The sequence below is a fragment of the Tyto alba genome, unplaced genomic scaffold (assembly GCF_018691265.1).
Source record: "Tyto alba isolate M040663 unplaced genomic scaffold, T.alba_DEE_v4.0 Super-Scaffold_22, whole genome shotgun sequence".
NCBI classification, from domain to species: Eukaryota; Metazoa; Chordata; class Aves; order Strigiformes; family Tytonidae; genus Tyto; species Tyto alba.
This window is the reverse complement of record NW_024881296.1, coordinates 23,245,201-23,269,757: the sequence shown is the minus strand read 5'-3', so window position 1 is coordinate 23,269,757 and position 24,557 is coordinate 23,245,201. Positions and strand designations below refer to the sequence as shown.

Genomic DNA, 24,557 nt, shown 5'->3' with positions numbered 1-24,557 from the left:
CTACAACTCCCTGTCCTACCAAAATTTTTTCCCCATCAAAATACATTAACACAAATACATCCAGTCTTCCTGAAAACCTCTTCAAAATTCTAATTAATCTAATTGGATGTGTCTCCCCCTATCCCTACACTCAGACAAGTAAAATTAAAAGAAATACATATAAGTGTCTAAGTCTACAATTAGATCCACTCTAGCAAGCAAAAGTGAGACCAAATTCTTTATTCTTTATAGATAACATACTAAAGATGGTTTTAATTAGAAAAAAAAAATGTAGTAAACAGTTTACCTTGTCATCCCCAGGACAACGGTACAAGTTCTGGAAAGTGCTGATGATGTTATTGCTGAATCTTGGAGCAAATACATCCTTTTCTTGTCCAAACTGATGCCGGGACTGTCTTACAATGGAGTCAATGACATACAGACCAGGTACCTTGTATTCTGGTTTGCACTACAATAATAATAGAATTAATAATTTAAAATGTGCATATGTGAAAAACATCAAAAATCATTAATGGCAGAGTAGGTGTGAACAGTCCTCTCTAATTTTTAAACAGGTCAAAGTATTACCAAATTTTCTCTATTTAACAAGTTATCCTGAAAAATTAAACTCTCTCAAAAACAGCTAACCCTTTAATGTTTGAATTATCACATCTATATGTATTCTGCAAATATATTAATGGTTTAAAATCAAATTCCTACCACTAAAAAAGCCTTTTAAGAATATAGCTATTAAAAATTAGCACATGAATCACATTCTTTTTAAATGCACATGCCTATTTTAAGAGAACAGCCTAAATCACGACCAAATTCTGAACAGTACATTGGGACTGGTTGTAAATATAATTCAGACTATTTTTGTCCTTCTTTATGATCAAAGTCAACATTAAAGTTAACATATGTTTACTTCATTTTACATTGTTATAAGTACTGTGTGGTACACGCTGCTCCCTCCAGAACAAAACCATATTTATGTGGACATCCATTTGGTCGAGAATCTATCAGTGGTACTTGTATTTTAAACTACAGAAAACTTGCATAATTTACAAATGGCACTGTATTTATAAAGCATGTCTGCTAACTACAATACTAATTACTTAGGTAATTTTACTTACTTCACATTTAAAGCTAAATTTTTTTTAATTGCAAAGTAATTGCACCAGGCTAGTGCAACCAGTTTTAAGATAGAATGAAAAGTGGTAAAAAAACATAATTAAGTCATCACCAGAATATACTGTGACATGGATTCGCTTCATGAATACTGGCTGTACACACTTATCACACAGGCTAATATGGAAAACATGGGAACATACACCCATTCCCTGTCTGGTCCAGATAGCCTGTAAACATATTATGTAACACACTAGATTCATCATCTTTAACACAGTGCCAAACAAATTCTTTAGACTACTAATTATATCAGGGCCTAGACACAAACTTCCCGTTTTGAAAATTGATTATTTGCTAACATTTACTACCTCGATAAATCGTTTATTTAGGCTCTAAACACAGTCCAATGTTTTTAAGTTCTTTATTTTTAAGAATGGGTGTGACATACTTTTAAGAATAAGTGCACATTATTAAAATTATGAAATTAAAATCTAATTGCATATAATACTGTCTTCAGAGAATCAGTTCTGTGTCTTGTAACCATTCAAATTTTAGCTAAATTATTACCAAACAGTATTCTGCATATAAAACAGACATGTCTATGACTTTTCACAATACTGAAATTAACAAAAATGCAGGTATTTAATAAGAAAACTCAGCAAATATGATAGGAGTATTTAAAAACATATAACATGCATAAAGCAAGAAAAAATAATTAATATAGCAGGACAGATGATTAAAAAGGCAATAAAATACAAATAAAAAATTAAATAAGAATGACAGCTGAGGCAGTGAGCTTATGTATCCCCAATCTGAGATAAGTTTTTACACAGTAAAGGTTCACTTGTTTTCCTAGAGAGTCTAAACAGTCAGATAATTTGATTACTCAAATAAATCATACAAGTCTTTCTCTCACAGTGGAATATCTTTACATATATAGTATATGGTCATTTGACCCCTGAAGTGACATTCTGCCAGAGAATAAACAGTCAACAAAAAAACCAATAGACTAGTGAGCTAAGTGTAACAAAACAAAGAATATCACAGACAATTATTTCACCTGAAGTTTCAGTAACCTCATGAGATTAAGAAAGAAAATATTACAGTAAGAAAGAATCAACAGTATATTAATTGAAATAGCACTGACATCACTCTGGACAAGTCTGTGACCAATTTTAATGGAAGATTAAGTAGTTTTGAGCTTTAACTTGAAGTGATTACTTCCAGAAAAATAATCCAATTATCTTCCAAGCACACAACTTACATCCATAAATATCAAATGGCTAGAGAAGAGCTTTCATCTACTTACCTTCAATTCTACTAATACAGGAACTTACTCTTTGATGTTATTTGCGTGTTTCACTAAATCATTCATGAAATACTGAAAAAAACACACCAAGCCCAAAGGGAAACATCTTATCCAGAGTGATCACTAACATGGTTATCAATAACAATATACATCTGCCTTCTCTAAAAAGAAATGAACACTGCAGAATTCCCTTATCAAGTAGTACTGGACAACAAACACAAATAGGCGAAGATAACCCGTATTCTTAGTAGCTTGTGGAAGGCTCATTGTGTTGGGTTTGTGTGAGTGGTGGGGTTTTTTGGTAGCAGGGGAGGGGGTTATAGCGGTGGCCCCTGTGAGAAGCTTCTCGAAGCTCCCCCAGTTCCAAATCAAACCCACCTCTGCACCAAGGCCGAGACAATTAGTGACAGTGGCTGCGTCTCTGCCTTTTGTCTCTGACCAGTACTGGGTGAGTCATCCCTCCCTGTCCTTATCTTGATTCCTGAGACTTTTACTTCACTTTCTCCTCCCATTTCCTGAGAGAGAGGGGGTAAAGGAATGGCTTTGTGGTGCTCAGATGCCCTCTAGGCTCAAACCACAACAGTCATGAACCACCCGTCAACTTCCTGACAAACTACCACTCCTTCAGAGGGTAAATCTTCTCTCATGCCTCTGAATACAGAACTGCCAATCACAGTTACTGCAACTAAAAAGCATTATTTGGAATTTGGCCAATTCAGGATTAATTTCAGGACATGAAACTGCAGTGTTACTGATCAGAGATGGGTAAGATGTACACCTGCTCTCATCATGCTATGTTCACATGCAGTATTAAACAGGGATCAGAGGATATTGATTACTTTTCATAGAGATGGAAAGAAGTCAAAGACAGTGCCCCAGAAGACAACTACTTGACTAAACACTAGCAGTAATGGTAAAGTATACTATTAGTCTTTACTAGTGCCATGAAACATACATATGACACCTTTTCCACATAGGACTGATGTTCTAGTACCTAAATAATTCATTCATGAACTGTTCTGAGACGACACCAGGCTGAAGCTGAACCCTGTTTACACTGTCCAACCACTGCCAAAAGGCACTGCAGCATACACTGGTCACCAAGAAATAAGAGGTAATGAGGAAGACAGGTTGCTGACACATAGCCATCTAGACTGCTTCGTAAAATTGACAACAGAATAAAAATTGCATCCAACATTGCAACACTAACAGACTAGCTTCTCTAGCTTGTTTGTCAAAATAAAAAGGCAATTTGATCATAATTTACTCCTATTTACAATAGGAGAAGGAATTCAGTACCAAAATGATCAACTGAACAATCAAGTACAATGCAGGCAAGGAGGAAAGGCTCAAAAATTGCAATCCATGCATTTCCAACAGGAGATAAAACCCCAGGTCTTACCCAAGAATAATTAACTGTTGCAAGAAAACAAAATGTAATAAAATTCTTTGTTATTCAGAATCTTTAAATTAATACTGCATCTTCCCAAAACGTAACTACAGTCTAGTCACATAAATTTCTTTTGTTTCAAATTACTAGCAGGAAGCACCAACTGATATGCTACATCTCATGCTACACAAAAGATGAGGCTGATTGGTCCTCCTCCCTTCAGCTTTAAAATCTACGGGAAGATGTGGTAGAAAAGCAAAAGCAACTGTCACTTGTTAAACCACTGTCAATTATTTTGCTGTTAGCTGTTTACATGGGCTACACTGACAGCCTCTATTAACATTAAATGAATATATGCAGAGAAGTAGTCCTAAGACAGTATCTACAGTCATTCAGATCAAAGTATATCATAACTACAAAAGGGAGACAAACTATTTCTTTTTCTCCATTATGGGTTATCATCACCTACTGATTACTAGCAGAAACTGAATGTGACTAAAAGCTGAAACAAAATAATGTGTGATAAAAATATTAATCCATATGTGTACCTAACCCCCAGTGGTCTTCAATATCTGTAATTCAAAATTAGGAAATTTTTCTCAGTGCTAACACAAAAATACCCATGACAGACTCACCTTTTGAATGAATTTCTCAACGCTCTGTACAACATGCTTGTAGAACTGGAAAAAAAAAATAGTATTTCAATAGAGGAGAAAATCTTAAGATATATACACTTGTTCAAGTCATGCAGTATTGATAGTAAATCCAGAATTAGAAACTTTGATTAATAAACCATCATTCCAATACCTACAGCTGAGTAGGTTGTCTTCCTTAAAACATTTAACAGCACATAAAAAAGATAATCTCACTTTTTCTTTCATTCTGAAGGGGTTTTTACCTGGATTTTTTAAAATAATGTGTGTTTATTTAGTGAGAGCTAAGAGAATAATGTAATTGTTAATTCGAAAACATATCATTATTTCATTGTACACAACTGGATGTTAGTCTAATGTTACTAAGCATAGCACTTCTCTGTATTTCATCTATTTTCCAAGTGTTCACTTTAATAACCTGAAAACATGAGTACAAGAAGACCTTATAACATCTACTGAATACCTTTTCTTTAAATTCAGCCTGTTTTGTTTTGCCTTTTTTTTAATCTTACGTATCATCACAATGGTTCTACATCATCTCAGTATCTGCTCTACAAAATTAAATGTTGTTATTCAAATGATAAGAGTGGAAGCAGGATTTCCAAGTTAAATACATGATGAAAGTTTTTGGCATCATTTAATTGTTTAATTTATAGAACCATTTACTATCATTTACAACTTGGTTATGTTCAATACAAGTTCTCAGCATTTTCATTATACTGCAACATTGACTTTAATTTACATAGACTTTTCATATTTAAGCAAGCCAGTGAATTTTACTCTTCTGTCATCAAATTGCTGTGTCTCTAAATTACACAAAATCCCAATACAGATGTCATAATCTGAAAATGCATCTGCATTCTCAGCAGAGGAATGTAGGTAGGAGCAGCATAAGTTCATGGCTTTTTAGCTTTTATCTTAACCTCTTTTCCACCTCTCCATCTTTCACTGAGTTTCCATTTGTTTTAATGCTTAACACTAATGGCATACATCTTCATCATTTTTCAGTTCTATTTTCTGTTGCTCCATTGCTGTTTGGCACTTAGTTTTACTTTGTGGCAAGAAAAGTCTTTAATTAGTGTACTAACGCTAAAACTTAATAATAATTTGTATCCAAGCAACATTAAAAATAAAATGTATGAACACCACCGTGAAAAAGAGTGCTAGAAATTTATAAAAATTAAATAAAACTTAAACAATTGTAGTGATCTAAAGGCACAGGTATCTTGGGGTGGGGAAATTGTAGTTCTGTATTTATTCATCTGTTCTTAGGCAATGTCAGTGTTTCCTTTTTAAACTGAAGGGAAAAAAAAACTGTCTTTCAGATCTGACTGAAAAGTCAAGTTGGTGTAGATTCAAGAGTAAAGTTGGTGTAATTCTTTCTCACATATGACAGCCAGCAAATGGAAGTCACACAACAAACTAAGCCTTCTGTTGCACTCATATAATCCCATCACTATTACATTTGATCGTAACTTGGAAATTGTACACAGAACAAGAGAGGTAGGAAGTTCTGCAGAAAGTTTTTTAAGCTATTCAGTGATTTTGACGCAGATGCAAAATGTAAAGGAAGTTAAAAGAAGTCTGTCAATTTCTTACCTTTATAGCTTTGATTGCTGCCTTGGTGATCTGTGTCATTTTAGCTTTAGAAATGGGTGGCTTATAATCATTTAGCGAGTACAACTGAAAAAAAAAAAAAAATCAGAAACATATTCTGCAGTTTTAAGCAGCATAAAAGTACATTGTTTTTCCACAAGAAAATACCACTTTTAATTTCAATCTAATTTTAAGAATATATTACCAGAAAAAGCATCTCTGTTTATGAAAAAATTCCCAGTAAAATAAAACGCAAGATCCAAAATGCTTAAAAGATAACAAGTTTTTCTAACAGATCACTATATATCTAGTTTTACTAGCACTAAATACAGCAGACCTCTGCAGGTGAAGTTACAAAGGAAATATATACGACATGCAAACATGGTAGCTCTCACTAAGTTTTTCTTTGTAGGGCAAAAAATTTTATATACTTGACTGCCTTTATGTAAGCATAACAAATGCTTAACAAGAAACTTACTATATTCCTCATCATATGCCTGTTGAATCGAATCTTTTTATTTTCCATTAAGCAAAAAAATCCAGCACAGTGAGAAAGACCGTGTAGCAATTTTACCACTTAAAACAGATTTGGATAAAGTATAGACTTCCTTCATTCACTGCATTAACTCAGGGAAATAATACATCAGAAATATTACAAATGCTTAAGCAAAAATCCAGCTGAGTTCTCGATTTTAACACAGCTTTGTAAGCTAATGAGTATCTAACCGCCAAAACCAGCCACAGTGCACAAGTCGCGGAGTTTTGCAACAATTTTCTCCCAGGATGCACTCTCTATTCTTTTTACTTGTACATACATCTCCTAGCATAAGCAATCCAGCATGACAGACACTCATCAGAAGTTTGCTGAATAGTAACAACTGTACATTAACTAACTTCATAGCTATGACTGGTAAGTGGTAATGGTAAACAACTTCCTTCCCACTGAGTCAGGACTCCATCATCCAAAGCTAGTTACTTGCTGTGAAAACCTCTGATTATTCACAATATATGGCTTTGAACAAAATGCTGCTCTTTTCTCCTTCAGCTCTAGGTGTTAACAGACATGGGACTGTCTAGTATTTGCTGCTCTTATACATAAAGAGACCAGAGTCAAAATGCCAAATCAGTTTTAAGGTCTTAACTTACATTGTTATTTTTGTTTACAACACACGTTTAGAAGCATATTAGCTCAAAAATAGAGCCCTGGTAATGGGAATGACCATTCATAGACAATTTTTTACTTCCTTCCTAAAGACAGGAAGAATTGTAGTTTTTTCCACAAAATGGTCTTCGGAACAGAATCAAAGCCAAAACACTGCTCTACCCTCCTACTACACATACTGAGCAATGTAATATAGTGAACTAGATTAATTCTATAAGGATTTTAACAGTATCTTTTAACTTCCTAAGATTTATTCAACTTTCAGCAAACATCTAGCTCAGAAAACATAATTCAGAATTGTTTACATTTAACAGGGTAAAATGCAACAGTAAACAGGATCACACAGTGGAAAGGACTAGACAATCTTAAACATAGGTCATGCTCCTCAAGTTGCTTATAATAACTTAGCGCTCTGAAGCTAACATGTAGATATTCTTCAGTCATATTTGAGTTTCCAAGAGACAAGGATTTATTCTCCCTGCAAACATGAAATGCCTTTTTCTATCATCTACTGTCAAAACCAATTTTAACTAAAACTTTGTATAGTTATCAACAGACAAAATGAAAAAAAAAAATTGATCTGTCCAAGTATAAGTATCAGTCTTCTCAGCTTGAAAGGATTTCCATTATAACTGTGAAATTCTAACTGATTCACAGCTAGACAACCACTTCTAAAACAACTGTTACTACTTCTTACTAATGTTAATTGCTGTTGCAAAATATTCCGAATTACTTGCATGCTTTTTACATAACAAAAAGCATTATGCTTCTAGAATTCAAATACATAAATGCTCTTCACCACCATGCAGGAAAGGAAGAAGAGAGGTAGAAAAAGCAACAGTCTCCAAACAGTTTCTTCTTTGTTTTATAATAATAGTTCAGTGCTCAATGTCCAGTCACACACAGGTGATTTTCCAGACTGTGGGTCACTCATCCTGGCTACTGTCTTGGCTGCATGACAGGCAGCTACAGCTAAACTACTTCTGGGGCCACTACAGTGCCAGAAACATTTTGCTTACACTCAGACAGTTCCTTAGCAGAGTCTGTTTGGGTATTCCTCATCATAACTCTCAAAGCCCAAAATACTAGTAACAGGAGTTCACAGGTATGTGAGAGAATGTTAACTCAGCCTAGATTCCAGAAGCCAGCGTGCCAACCTAAAAACAGTCCTACAAGAGATAGGAACAGTAGCTCCTTCACCTATGACATGAACAGCTATGAGGAGGCAGGACCACTGACTCACACAGTTATGCTGGTACCACATCTGATCAGTCCAGCAGCTTTGCAATGATCAAGAAAAAAATAAAGGGATGAGTCAGTTCAAAGAATCAAGAAAGCTACAACACAGTGCTCGGAAACACAGAAGAGTTGCACACAACTGATTCTGAAGCATCAGCTGCATGCAGTTAGGTATCTTAGTACCACACATCTGGAATATGCCAAAAACCAACAGGATAATATGGGTTGTTGCTAGCATCCCATTACTTTCTAACAGGTAGCAGAGAGACAAATTTAGCAATAAGTTGTCAGGACAGATAATTCAAGCTGGAAAAAGAAAAAATGAACCAAAAGAAATGTCAAAATTAAGAACATACTTCTGCAAAAATAGGCTTTTTGGTCAATGGATGTGCCTATTGCAGGGTTTAACAGCAGTTTAAAGGAAAATGCGAATCCCAAACTTAGTACCTGGAAGAAGCCAGGAAAAAATATCATTTTTCTGAATTATTTTTACTTGATTGTCTCTAAGAAACTTTTACTTTCCTATAAATACATTTTGTTTTGAAAAGTGCATTCGCTTGGAAAACTGGTGATTTAGGTTTGTCAGTGCATGGCAGAAGCCCAAATCAGCAGCATTTGTCCTAGGGACAAACTAAGGGCCCAGTGTGAAATATCAACTTGCAATTTTGCAACATTTAATGCAACACCATATCAATTTTTTCAAAAGCAAAAAGCAACTTCTGCTTATTAAATTAAGAAGCATGACATTTCTTAAAATTTATTAACTCAATCTTTAAGTATTAAATACATTTTACCTACATAAAACATAGACTTCTCCAGCATAGTTTAATCTAAATGAAAGAGGGCCAAAACTCCCCTACTTTTCTGAATACAGATAACCAACATGCACAAACATCTCCCTGAATACCTCCTGACAAAACATATGTTCTTTGCTCTATCTTCAGCAAATTCATACATTACGTTTATTAACAGTCAATCAGGAATCCCTCCGCACTTAGAAGCATAGAATGGTTTGGGTTAGAAGGGACCTTAAAGATCACCTCCTTCCAACCCCCCTGCCATGGCCAAGGACACCTTCCACCAGCCCAGGGTGCTCCCAGCCCTGTCCAGCCTGGCCTTGAACCCTTCCAGGGAGGGGGCAGCCACAGCTGCTCTGGGAAACATGTGTCAGTGCCTCCCACCCTCACAGTCAAGAATTTCTTCCTAAAATCTAATCTAAACCTACCCCCTTTTAGTTTAAAACTGTTACTCCTGCCCTATCACTGCAGACCCTAGTAAAAAGTCTCTCTACATCCTTCTTATAAGCCCCCTTTAAGTACTGAAAGGTCTCAATAACTTTTGCCCAAAGTCTTCTCTTCTCCAGGCTGAACAACCCCATCTCTCTCAGCCTGTCTTCACAGAATATGTGATCCAGCTCGCTTATCATTTTCATGGCGCTTCTCTGGACCCACTCCAACAGGTCCATGTCTGTCCTCTGCTGGGGACCCAAGAATAGGATGCAGTATCCAGGTGGGGTCTCACAAGAGTAGAACAGAGGGAATGAAACACCCCCCTTGACCTGTTGGCCACACTTCCTATTATGTAGCCCAGGATATGAGGTGGCTTTCTGGACTGCAAGCACACACTGCCAGATCATGTCCAATTTTCCATCTACCAACATCCCCAAGTCCTCCTCCTCCTCAGGACTGCTCTCAATCCATTCATTCCTCAGCCTGTACTGATGCTGGTGACTGTCCCGACTGAGGCACAGAAGGATGTTGCACTGAGCATGTCAAGCTTCATGCAGTTTATGTGGACCCTCTCCTCAAGCTTGTCAAGGTCCCTCTGGGTAACATCCCTTCCCTCAAGTATATGAACTGCACCACTCATTTTAGTGTCACCTGCAAACCTGTTGAGGGTACACTCAATCCCACTGTCTAGGTCATTAATAAAGATATTAAATAATATTGGTCCCAATATGGACCCCTGAGGGACACCAGTTGCTGCTGATCTCCATTTGGATATTGAGCCACTGACTGCAACTCTTTGGATGCTGCCATCCAACCAACTCCTTATTCATCCAATAGTTCATCCATCAAACCCATTTGCTCTACTGCTAAGATGGCTAGAGAAGCAAGACTTGGTTGCCTCTCTAGTAATGGAAAGTTTGGGTTTTCATCTAGCATAAATGATTTTTAAGACGGTATGCATTTTAAGAAGGCAGATATTTAAAGAAATCAGATATTCTTCAAATCTAGTTAAAGCAAAATAACCGTAAATTATTCAGGATTATAAAATATTAAAATAAAGAGTTACAAAAGTTTATTTTTTTTTGCTTTTAAAACTTGTGATTATATTCTGGCTCATTTTTTTCCTGCATGCCATTTTGTACAAATGCTCAGCCAAAACAGTTTGCTATAATTATTTCCTGATCATGCTTCTGTAAGGCATTCATGCTTATTGGCAATAGGTAACTGCTTGCCTTCATATAAAAGAATACTTTAAACAAACTAAAAAAAAAAAAAAAAAAGGCAACATGGCTAAATAGTAAAGTCAGGTAAACTATGTGAAGTAAAATTATGTGTTTCAGAAAATCAGAAGTGGTAACCAAAAGGGGAGGGGGAAAAAAAAGCGACCATAAACTGTAACAGGTAATGTAACAGCAACCAACTGTTGTTGAGAAACAAACAGAAAAAAGCATAGAAATAAGCCCTTTTCATAAAAGAATAGCAGATCTATTACAGTGCTCCCCCAGGTTGAGAAGACAATCTGCATGTAAAGAAGGACTCACAGGAGATAAAGCCCTACAGAAAATGAACCCTCCCCTTCTCTTTTTAGAGCTCCTCACTAAGAAAAACTGTGGAGAATTCCCACACCAGAATCCCTCACTTTTTAAGAAGGTAAAGAACAAGCTCACAGTGTGAAAAATAATGAAGTGCCAGAACAGAACTCAGGAATGCAACACCTGGTAGCTGTGATTCAGGAATTCTCACTTAAAACAATCTCAATCTTGTAGCTCTAAGAGACAGAAAAAAGCAATATGAATTTCTGACAAGGGCTCAAGGGGAGAATTAGAAAATAACAGATCAGTTAGGTTCCATGTTTGTACCAGAAAAATTTGTATAAATTACTCTGAAGAAAATAATTAGTGGGCATACAGCTAATTCCATGCAGCTATTGTAAGGAAAAGCTACATCTCAACCTACTGTCCTTCTCTAACTGACTCAATGAGCACACTGAGAAATTGCTGATATAGTGCATCTGGACCACCAAAAGACATTTACCAAAGATCTCCCATAAACGGCTCCAAAGAAACTAAGCTCTTCTAAACAGGCCCCTGCGTGACAAATAACCTGACCAGTTACTCCTTAAAGACAGCCAGCAAACAATTTGAATAAACAGTCATTTTGTTTATAGTAGAGGGAAGTCCCAATAGAGTCCCACTTATGCTGGGGACTGTGCCTGTGCCATCACATATATTCTTGATAGGACATACAAAAATCGGACTATCAAAAACTGCAGAGGAACAACAGTGACACCAACGAGTAATAAAAAGGCAGGAAAATTAAGCATGAGTACACATGAAGTAATGGACACTGGCTTTGAAGCTGACTATTGCCATTCAGGAACGGGATCTGCTGATACGTGAGACATTTCTTTGAAAGCATCAACCCAACAGTAAACCAGAAAAATCTCTGTAGTAAATGCAGCAAACAGACTTTTAGAACCACAACATTATTTAGGTAACTGTACTAACCTACAGGGCACTCCCAACCTCTCAATACTTCTGGAATTTCTGCCTTTCTCTCTAATCTCCAAGGCTGGCATGAAATCATTATGGATAATAAAAACTGTGGAGAAACTTTTAGTGAAGAACAAAGGTGGCTAGGCCTCTTTGGCCCACAAACAGGATTACCAAGGGGATGGCAGATCTCAATACAATATGAGTAGTAGAGATCCACTGGGAAGGATGGGACTGGAGGAATACCCCAAATGAGATGAGCAGGGAGCAAGTGACAGCCAGACTGGTGGATGTGGCTCCACAGTGCCTGATGTGGTTTTCCTCAGTCAGTGAGGGCAGCTCTGGTGTGCCTTGGAGGGACCTGAATGTTATCACCAACTTGCTAAGTCTGTGCTCGCATACCATAATGAAACACACCCACTCTTATGTAACTGTATGAAATACAGTTAGCTATCTGTATCCTAGTATAAAATGCAGCTCTCAGTTTAAAAGAACTTATTCAAATCAAGTTTGAGCCTTATCAGATCAGGCAGCTGCATTTTTTCCACAATAGAAATACAGTTCATTTAAGAGTCCAAAGTGAAACACCATAGTTTTCAAGTGGCAGACAAAACTATAAGTTTCAGAGGTTTTGAAGCATGCTAGTCACATCTGCAATACAAGCTGGAAGAAGCAAGCAAAGGTGCAGACACACAAACCATTATGCAAACTTCAAAAAACGTGCTTTACAGCTGAGCTACCATATGATTCCATGAATTATGAAGAAAATCTGCCTAATTCTATTCACTAGCCACTTACCTGCTTTTCTGGATAAACATCAACTCATACAAAATACTTGCCCCAAAACTGATCAGTATTTCTTTAATTATCTGATCACTATCGATAGATATTATAGCAGCCTTCCGGTCCTTAAAGAGGGCCTAGAGGAAAGATGGGGGGGGGACTCTTTATCGGGGGATGTAGCAATAGGATGAGAGGTAACGGTTTTAAGCTGAAAGAGGGTAGATTATATTCAATGTAAGGAAGAAATTCCTCACTGTGCAGGTGGTGAGGCCCTGGCACAGGTTGCCCAGAGCAGCTGTGGCTGCCCCCTCCCTGGAAGGGTTCCAGGCCAGGCTGGACGGGGCTGGGAGCAACCTGGGCTGGGGGAAGGTGTCCCTGCCCGTGGCAGGGAGCTTGGAAACAGATGGTCTTTAAGGTCCCTTCCAACCCAAACCGTTCCATGATACCTGACCACCAACGAAACCTGTTTTCTCTTGTTATTTTCATAAGTTCACAGTTGGAAGGACCTGCACAGTAAAAGCATTTGCATCATTTCTCATGTGAAAAACCAGTAAGTATGAAACTTGCTGCTGAAATCTGAGGCACTGCTGTAGTGAGCACCACAGTTCAGAGACGCTTTTTAAAAAGTACTCTAAAAGAATAAAATTTCTTTCTGTACCCTGCACATCTATCACCAGTTGTTGACATACATACATATCAAAATCCAATTCAAAAACCATCTCATATGTTGTTGAATCAATTTATTTTTTGCATTCATTTAGTAATCGATTTTGCAGCAGAAACTAAAAATAATATGCTAATGTAAACAAGACCAACATTCACCTCCCAGCTATCCTAATATCTAAGGGGGAGAAACAGTCTCCTCATATTTGCCTGGTAAAGAGCACTGCTGTTAAGAGCTGTGCATTCACCCAAGGGTCATTCTGACACAAAGGCTCTCCTGAGCAAAGTCATCACAACTCTAACATAACATTTGGGAGAATGCTGCTTCAGTAAGAATAACTGATTTGAATAAATTAAAAGGTTAAATACTGATTAAAAAAACTATAAAAATCCATCACAAAATTATACAAAGCTTTGTTTTGTACTGTCCATTCTTGAACTATGGCACATCACTCAGAAAACTAAAGGTGAGACATTTCCTCTCTAAAAGCAGATAGCATTATCATACGCAAAATGAACTGAATGACAGAAAGAAACTGTATGTCTGATGCTGAAGAAAACAAAATCAATTACTTCCAAAGAACACAAAAGCTAAGAAGGAACAAAGACTGAACTTCTACAGAATTTGATTGGGGGGGCAGAAGGTGGGGTATGTGTGCCCGCATCTAACACAATCAGAATCTAAATGTGCCAGTAAGAGAAACCATTTCCAAACTGTTGGCTCAGTTTTTGAAAAAACAAGTGTTAAATAATCAAGTTAGAAAGAACATTAAATGCAAGCTTCCCATATGACCTTTTGGGAATAATTTTATTTTCCTCTGTGAGAAAAAACATAGCAAAAGTGGAGAATACTTTAAATTTACTGTGAAAAATGCCAGTGATTTTTCAACTCAGCACACTTAATAGTAGTATACATTTGATTGCAATGTCAATGAAAATTTAATGTTCTATTAGTTTATTCTAGAAAGCTGCGGACAAGACTCTGAACTGCATATCTCAAGTATTCTAGATGACTGAACATGCTCAGCTCCAAACATTTACAAACAATACTGGAAACTACAAAATACAAATGAACATTAATTTTCCCAACCCATTTATAGCTAAAGAAAGCATTAAGTTAATTTCCAGTGAATTTGCGTGGGGGGAAGTCATTTTACTGCTTTGCTGTATGATGATTGTATCCAGCCATGCCCTACACATATTATCATTTTGAGAATTAGGTGAGGGACAATCAATAAACCCTTGATAGAAGTATGCATGTATGATTAAACACTGAATATAATTAACAGGAAATCCTTAAAGGGAAGGCTTGAATCTGAATGGCACTTCAGGTACAATGAGTCCACAAACATATACTTATCACCAACTTCTAATTTGTCTCAATGAAGTAATTCCCAGAGTAACGATCTTGCAAAGTAAGAATCAGATGCCAGCCAAATGGCCATGTAAGCATGTAACAGCTTATTAGACGGATAGCACTGAAAATCTTCAAGATGATCAAGAGTGTTTTAAGGATGGATTTTTGTTCTGGTTTTATAATACTACTGCTAAACCTGTTTTGTAAGAATAAACGTTGCTATATTAGAAGTTCTTATCCTAATGCAAACTGTACAGAAATGCAACAGAGACACACAGAGGGTCAAACCTGCATCACATCTCCAAAACTATTAGTAATTCCTCCCCACGTCTCTTTAGCAATGTGTAACAGCTAGCCAATTCACCTTGAAATCACACCTCAAAAAACTTCCCTATCCAAGTGTGCTTCAGTCCTCCAACTTGTTGGCCTTGTGTCACACCAAAACATTCAGTAGTGTGACTTACTGCCATAGGAAGGTGAAAAACTCCCGGTGTGGTAGCTTCTATTGTTCATCAAATCTACTGCTTAACAGGAATGCAAGTTGGAAAATTTTCAATGGAGGACTTGAGACAGAGGCTCAGGTGTGGTCGTGGAATCCTGACTCATGCCCATTCAATGGTGAGAGGAAGACCCTCTCACCATATAGATAGCAAATATGCCAGGTTCCTTTTCGGTTTCCTCCGTAATCTCTTGAAATTGCATATATACTCCCATTTTTATTTATCCTCCACATCCAAAGCCTCACCAAGTCTCGGGATATTCTTGCCAAATTTCACCCAGCCCCCTAGTCAGCTTGGCCATTTCAAGTGGCAGGAAGAGCAGGAAGTTTGACAACAGAGACCTGACAACTGTTTCAAGCTCCCTGCCTAATCACGACTCTGGCCTGAGCATCACCAAGGAGCACCAACTCCTACTCGGATCCCACCAAGAAATGATGGTTCCTATCAGGACTGCTTTTCTCTATCCCTTTCTGGTTCCCTATTTTTAAATTGTTTTTATTCCTAACATCTTTCTGCTTTCTTGTAATTATTTATTTGTACCTTCTGTTTTTATCTTTTTTGCTTGTTTGTTTTGTTTTTTGTTTGTTTGGTTTTGTGTTGGTTATTTTTCCCCTCCTCCATACCTCTGCTTTTCTTTGAGCTAGGGCATGATGAGCTAGGTAGAAAATGTGTTATCTACTGATGCATACCACTTGGTCAGAGAAAACCAATGAAAACAGCATTCAGTAGTTGATGTTTACAGAAGGTAATACACAGTTGCCCTTTCAGTGATACTTTCTCTGCATACTATTTTAGCCACCAGAAACCCACAGCTCAGTGATTCCTGAGCCAGCAGCAACCAATCTTTTTCATAAAATCTCTGAATTCTCTCCACATCGGGAATTCAGGGTTTTTTTATTTTTAAACACATGTAAATCTTTAGCATGCCCAACATATTTTTTGCAAAGGCACACAGTTTAATCAAAACCTGTGCAAAGAAACTCCTTTTTCTTGATTTGAACCTGTGCTCATTGGTGACACTGAGTTTACCTAGCTTCTGCATTGGGAAACACAGTGATTTACCTCTCCCGTATCTCCAGTACTATAGATCCCTATCTTGTCATCTTTGTTCTAGCCCCATAAAAGTATTAATACTTAGTAATTTCTCATACAGACCCGTTCCATTCCTTTGACTGTCCTTTCTGACCTTCTCTGTACCTGCAGTTCTGCCAGTATGATCCTATGAGGTGCAAACTAGATCGTGTGTGGCATGAGATAAAAGTTGTAATGGCAGTATAACCTGTCTCTATTTCCTTCCCAATGTCCAGGATTTTAATTGCTATTTTGACTACTGCTGAACTTTGAACAGGCATTTTCATTTCAGTTGCAAGATCTTATTAATTACCAAATGATATTATTTCAGTGCCAATCACTGTATAAATAAAGCAAGTTTTACCTTTTTCATACTATCTCCCCAGCCTGCACTACCACTGCCATCTAACAGTCAGTTCAGCAATGTCCTTTTGCAATCCTTCATGGCTAGCCCTTCAGTATCAACATCCTGCATAACTTAATACTGTCAACAAAGTTTTTTGCTTCATTATTCTATCCCTTTTCCACAGCATTTATTAATACACTGAAATGCACGGATTCGCAGCACAAACCAACACAAGATTCCATCCTGAAAAAAGATAATTCATTTCTACACATAACTTTTCCCCTACCTCCCCTTTTAGCAGCCATCTATCAACCATCTGCATGGCAATTCAACTTCTTTTCAAACTTCTGGGGATGGACATTTTCAATTACTTTCTGGAAATCAAAGTAACATCACCCAGTTCTCCCCTATCCACATGCTTGCTAGTTCTCTCAAAGAACTCTCACACATACAAGACACATTATTTTCTTTCATAAAAGTCACACTCTTCCTCATTTTATGATATTCACCTGTGTACTGTTTCAAACAAATTCAAATTCTACTGCTTTTCATCACTTCTGATTGAGATACCTTCTCTGTTCTTACATTTGTTTTAAAAAAAAACCCAACCAAACAAAAAGCATTAGGACCCAGTTTTTAGTATCATGTCCTGAAACAAGCATTTCTTCCATACCACCCTCTCCACCGCAGTCTATCAATATTATCTGGAAATACATGGGAAACTGTCCTAACAACGATTTTGTATGGATTTGTTGGACAATGGAAAGAGTAATTTCCTCATGCATCTCCTTCAGAAGTAACAGGTTCCAAACACTGGTTACACAGATTTACTCCATAAATATACATTAAAGCATCATATCCAAGAAAGGACCAGGCTGGCAAATAAAGCCAATTATAGCCACAATTTTGTATTTTCCTTTATCTGATATAACAATGTCATGATTTGTGCAGCAAAAAGCAACAGTGTTGAGAGCTAAGAAACTAGGTAAAATAGAGTATTCCAGTGTACATAAAAGTTAGGCTGAACAGCATTACTTATACTCCTTTTCCCCAACATCATTTTAAATAAACTAAGTCCTATTTCCAACCTTTGGGGAAAAAAGCACAGGCTTGCTCAAAGATTTAATGAGCTATATAAATTATATATTGGGAATAGGGAAAGGCAAAAGGTCACGTTGATGCTATAGATAAAGCACTGAATTTCTGCTCTCTATTTTTTCTTTAGTTCTGTTAAGAAAAGTGGTCTTCAGGAGAAGTATTACTGAAAGTCTGGGTATTCAACAGCTTATTTCAAATTTTGATTTTTCAGTAATACAAACAATATTTTCATCATTACAACTGTAATTCAAAAAGTGCTTAAAAAGTTAATTCTATCATAAATATTTCTAAAAAGTTATTTCTACTTTAAACAACTGTACTTTATGAGGCAATATACTACACAATGCTAAGCTACAGTCTCAAGTTTTGCATGTGAAAACCGGGCAGCATGCATATGATACATCCCTCTGTGGATGGTCAGCTGCTTACAGAGGAAGTTACTGCATCTCCATGGAAGGCAATGACATACTACACCTCTACAAAGCCCAGCACTTAATTCCAGGATCTTTCACCACACTTACTCAACAGCCAAGAAACCCATATAGCTGCTCCCTACCAAAATTTTGAAGAAAAATTAGAACAAAGTACTAAAATACAGCTTCATAAATAATAGATCCTTTTCTATACCTCTGGCCATATCTTACAAAGTGAAGAGTGGCTAGCAAATAATTTTTCATCTAAGACTAATTTTGCCACTGGAAGGCCTGAAAGATATGAATGCTTCTGGTCTCATGTGATCCAAAGGAACACTGTTACAGCAACTAAGGGAATAAACATTTTGATACTGATACTCTAGCACTCAGACCAATCTCTAAATACGAGATTATGACCAGAAGCAGTGTCAGGTATATCAATTACACATATATCTACTGAAATATTTTTACGGTTTTCTCTGGCTGCTACCAGGACACAACACTAACCAGACACCATATATAATAATAAATGTCTGCAATTTCAATGTGCAAAAGACAAAATAAATACTTAGAAGTCAAGCCTGCTACATATTACCTTAACAAATTAGGTTAATTTCTTTTACATTTCAGTAGCATTAAAATAAATCAAATCCAGTTGTACATACAGAAATAGTCATTGAATCGCTTACCAAATATTTATATCACCACACTGCAAAGAACAAGAAAAGAGTATTGTCAGTTATTGCTTTAAAAAAAGGAAAAAAAAAATATCACCAAATTTCTATTATGTTGCATTTTACACACTCTCCTGAAATTCAACCTCTAGGAAAAGTTGCTTAAATTACATGAGCCCATCCCTCAGTGAATAGGATTTCTCCCTGATGCTGACTAGGACCTACCAGTGTGAACTGTTACTTAAACCCAATCAGCACCTTGTTGCTCTCCATGCTGCACAGAAATGTTAAAATATATACCAAAGATGTGCATACAGGATGACCAGAATGGTAGATGCTCCATTCTGCATAAGGTATTTCAGTTTAGAGGAGAAAAAATTAAAAGTTATTTTCTTCTAGTAATCAACTAAGACTACAGGAGTTGCCAAAATCCAACATTTAAAAAAAAGCACAGAACAAGAGAGGGCTGCAATTCAACAGCAACTATCCTAAATACAACTGTTTTCAAACACTTAAAGTGCATGACATATGACTTAAATTAACAAACAAAATATTAGTTAATATGCTTGATATCCCAGCATGTTTTCCTTTTACTGTTGTACTTAATTGATTTATAAAAAATTTAAAAGCAACTGAGAGCACTTACACGAAAAGCTTACTCCCCACATGTCAGTTGTATTATACACCACTCTTCACACGCTTATGTTTAAAGAGAACATCTGAATATTCATCCTAACTGAGTGTATAAGCAAGTAAGTGAAATAAGATGCAAAGGTAATACAGCAGCCTCTCCAGTCCATCACATTTCAGTGCGTCAAGTCAGGTGTTACCATCACTGCCTTTGCTCAGTCCTTCTACCCCTTTCATTTTGAGTAAGTACAATTATGACTTTAAAATTTACTGAATCTGAACAATTTGAGATAGAATGACAGAATTCCATTTTAGTTTTCATCTATCTGAGCCAAAAGGCCTATAACAGCCTATTTACAGTTTTTCTCTAAACCCTCTTCATTACTACTTTCACATAAATCTTCTAAATTCTGTTGGTAGTCTGCTTTGTACAAATGGGCTATGAATATAAAACTGGAGTTTAAAGAAACCACCTGGGTTCAACTCTGGTCTCCCGAATTGTGTGCAACTAGGAAACAGATGTTTAGTTTAGAATAGCCTCTAGAATATACTTCAGTTGCTCCTAGCCCTTTACAAGCCATAAAATACAATTTCCCTTTTTCTCTTCACAGTAACTTAGGATGTTTACTGTATGGGAACAAAAAGGCTTGGAAAAACCTAAGTGGACCACATAAAATAGCTAGGCAAGACTGAGCACTTTACCAGCACCCAAACTTGCAGCAACAGAAATGAAAGACCAATCAAAAAGTCTAGATGATCTCTGAAAACATACCATGTAAGAAAACAAGGAATATAACAGGAGTATTCTACTTTCTGCCACTTTTTCATCATTCCTGCCATATGGCTAATTTCCAGCATCAACATTTTATCATGATTTTATAGCTAATTCTACATCACCAACCAGAAAATTGATCAGTTTAGGCACAATGCCAGTCTCTGTAGGTTTCCAGAGGCGAGCTTGTGGGCTGCCTGCACTGGAGAAGAGCCCTTTGTTCTTGTTGCAATGCAATGGTTTGGTGAAGTGTGGTACAGTATGGAGTTAATGCCTTAGAGAAATCTAAATACAATCACACCCCTACAGTTGCGAGATATGAAACATAGGGACAGAACCTAAACGTTATGAAAATCAAAGACTCACACATTTTCTCTGCCAACTGTTTTTAGGGCTCACAACAAAAGCTGTCCTCTAGTACTGATTTCAAAATGTTTTCTCCTTAGATATGGTTTGAAATCCCCTGCATTCACAATGAAACTTCAAGACTTAAAATTGTAAAAAATTATGGTTTATAGTCAGTTGGATTTCTGAAACCAGTATATTTGTTATATAAATGTTCCTCCTTTGTTGTAAAGTGTTCCATTTTACTTTTCTGAAAATTAAGAGGCAGTGGCTACTACCGCATACCTGGTTACCAAGCTATAAAGATCAACATGTTATCTGAAGCTGTCATTTAAAAAAGATTCAGAGAATAATCTATTTGTTTTCATGTGAACCAGCTTTGTTTTGTTAATATGTACAGCAGATTTGGTATCCTGAAAAACTTAAGTCTGATCAGAGTGTTCCACAGGCTTCCAACAATTTGGTTAATATGTTTTAAGTTCTTTGGACTTAACCTCTGGAAAATCCAAATGCACTTATAATTATTTCTCTTTTTAAAACTGCAATTATATCAATATCAAAATATTAAAATTGTACTTTTATTTATTGTACTAATTTCTAAATTATCCATCAAGAGCTTCATAAAGTCATGCCATAAGTCCAAAATTTTTAAACTGACACTTTTACAGTGACCAACAATTTACAGTATTTTGTACTTCTTTAAAGAAAAATTGAGCTATAGAATAATAGGGATGAGAAGCAAAGGATGCACATCAGTTTTTGAAAGCAACTAATAAATACTAAAAACAAAACACCCAAAACCCAAGAAAACCTTTACCACTCAACTCCAAATGAATGAGTATTTGGAAACTTTGAACTCTAGGCCAAACACTACAAGATGGGTCTTCTGAAATATCTTTCCCCAAAATGCATGCTATTTCAATTATAAATTCTAATTCAAACATGTAAAACAGCTGTTCACTGCCTTGCATAAAACATCTTGCACAGCTGTCAACAGTGTTTATAAAACAGTATTTACTCCCATCTTTGGAAACTAATGTTGTAGATATAACTTAATAATAAATAAGCTCCAGGTTAACAAAACAGGTGCCTTCAATCTCTTAGCTGTTGCTCACCTAGACTGTTTCACTGCTCAGCCATCATCTACCCAAACCACCATTCCTCACTACTACTGCCTCCTGGATCTCAGCTCCACCGCTCTGCTTTTACACATCTTCTGTGCCCTCATAAACGGGAACCAGAGCACTCTCTGCCAACCCCCAAAAACCATCAACAGCAAACACGGTAACAAAGGTGCCAAGCCTTAACATAATAAAATATATATGTGGAAGGTAAACACATGCATTACATTTCTGAATAGCAAAGTGTCAGAAAAATGCCCATCAGCTACCTGCTTGTATAATCACAAACCTAGGAGAAAAGATAGCAATTCAGTATCATTCATTTGGAACTTAAAAAAATCTCACACAATCCAAAACTGCACACAGTAAAACCAGGTAAGATCTGTAGGCAAACTCTTGAAAAAAAAGTGGAAAGAAAATGACAAATTGCTGTATAGCCATAGCTGCCATTTTTGTACAAATGGCAGCTCATTTGCCAAAAGCATAACAGCACAAAGAGCAGGCTATTACAAAAACACATTTATGGTGGGGATAAATCTGACACAGGGTCATGGTGGCAATGCACTCATTTCCTCTTACTTCCTCTAAATTTTAACAATTCCTTTTAAATTCTATTTTTAAAAAAGTCTCCTTTTGGTCAATACAACTGGCAAGGACAGGTGAAGACAGGAACTAGTACAGTAGTACCAGAAGATCCTCTTTTATCTTAAAGAACATGTACCCTACAATGTAGAAGAAGCTGATGAATAAGGTTATTAAAATTACCTATCCGGCTGCTGCTTCTGTCAGTGCTCCCATAGAAATACTGCAGAAAAGTAGCACTAAAGAAGCAAAGAAATGGAAAGAAAGAAATATACACGCAATTAATTGAAAGTTCTGATACAGAAACAAGGACTAACATTGTTTACCAAGTTCAAAGCCAAGCTCACTGAACTCTGGATACACACGTGAACAGACAATTACACACCATTGTCCCAGGCCTCACAATGGAGCTACGCCAGCGGTTGCTGAGGCCAGGAACGTGGGCTCTAACCAAGGCTGAATCAGCCACTCCTGGATAAGTATCTTGGTGATTGTCCAGAGGTAGAATGATGGACCAATTTTACAGACTAGAAAAAAAGCGGGCCTCTTCCTACATGAAAAAAAAAACTCATGAAAGTAATCAAGTGTCTAGAACATATTTTAAGACCTGCTTTATCAAATACTTTTGTTCTGAATGTTTTTTTTTTTTTCCTGCAAGAAATCCATTTTGAATTACTAGACTCCACTTTTGCAACTGCCACAGGAAAACAGACTGCTGACGGCAAACTCAAATAAGACTTGTTAAGATAATTTCAAGTACTTTGCCAAAGATTGTAGCCCCAGTCACGGTCTTAGTGAGTAGCTGAAAATCAAGGGATCTGAAGTCATGAGAGTTCAGAAGTGCATTTGATTTAAACTACAAAACGGTTCACTGCTCTCTAAATGAGTAGCAAGCAGGATCAATGCTCATAACTATCCAGTTACGACTCAAGAGTGTTAGCAGAATCTGGAGATCTGCATCACCCTCCCAGGCTCACAGGGATCTAATCTAGACCACAGTTTAAGAATAAATTTAAAGTGTATGTATCGAACGCAGAAAAATAATCGGTGTCTGTTCTATACTACTTCATGAAAGAAATTAGGTCCTTGAGCAAGATATACACAAACAGAACCCCTAACATTTTGGGCCTTTAACACAACTTTGCATGATCATGTCTTTACAAGGCCAGAAGTCAAGATTCTGTGGCTGGCAAAAGTCCAAGGTCAGAACAGTCTTTGAAAATGTGGTATTAAAACTGCAAATATTTATTCAGCACACACGGAGATATTTAATCAGATGAACAACAATTTAACATTTACTGTATCTTGAAGAGAAAAGGGCTTTCTTTCCCTACACCCTTTTAACAAAAAGCAAATAGTTCAGACCCAGCAAAGTTCAACTCTTGCTGAGACACAGTGAAATATTTGCATTTCACTGATACTGCTTTTAATGTTCCTGACAGCAAAAGGGAAATTAACAGATTCTTAAATATTTTGCTGTATCTTACGGGAATTCATGCAGTTTATAAAGATTTGGTGGTTTTTCTCTGAGAAGCACTATGGGATTATAAAGCAAAATAAAACTGAAGACCTTTTCCACACTCACTCCAAAGGTTAAGAATTAAAAAGAGACAACATTTCAGATGTGTGTCCACATGTACACACAAATATCACGGAGTTATTTTTTTCTTCTGAAAAATAATAAGAGGTGAACCAAAAGCTTTCATCCCAATTTGCTACAGCAAAATTTATATCAGACTATAAATGCAGTATCAGATAAACAAAAAAGAAGTTTAAAATATATTATAGTTGCAGAATACTTCAAAAGAGCAGAGAGGATATGAAAGGTGGCTGCACTTTTTTTATGACTGGTAAAACATGAGTGAGAAAGAAGAGGAAAGAGACAAGTTTTCTCATTTTCTCAGCAGCTAGGAAAAAAGCTCCACAGATGTTTCAGGTGCTTCAGCCAATGTGAAACATGCAGCAGAATATAAGAAAAATATCTTGTCAGGGATTAGCTTATATGCCCTTTCACCGTTCCTCATA

General features: G+C 36.6%; 1 protein-coding gene across 4 annotated transcripts in view; it reads right to left on the bottom strand.

Moving 5' to 3' along the window:
• SCAF8 (SR-related CTD associated factor 8) overlaps positions 1-24,557 on the bottom strand; it is a 101,389-nt gene that overhangs the window by 71,255 nt on the left and 5,577 nt on the right. For all 4 annotated transcript variants that reach the window (XM_033011586.2, XM_033011583.2, XM_033011582.2 and 1 more), the window contains exons 2-4: positions 6,059-6,142; positions 4,442-4,486; positions 287-448 (exon numbers count right to left, since the gene is read on the bottom strand). In XM_033011586.2, coding sequence (XP_032867477.2) covers positions 287-448; positions 4,442-4,486; positions 6,059-6,142 — 291 coding nt within the window. The remainder of the gene's footprint in view (positions 1-286; positions 449-4,441; positions 4,487-6,058; positions 6,143-24,557) is intronic.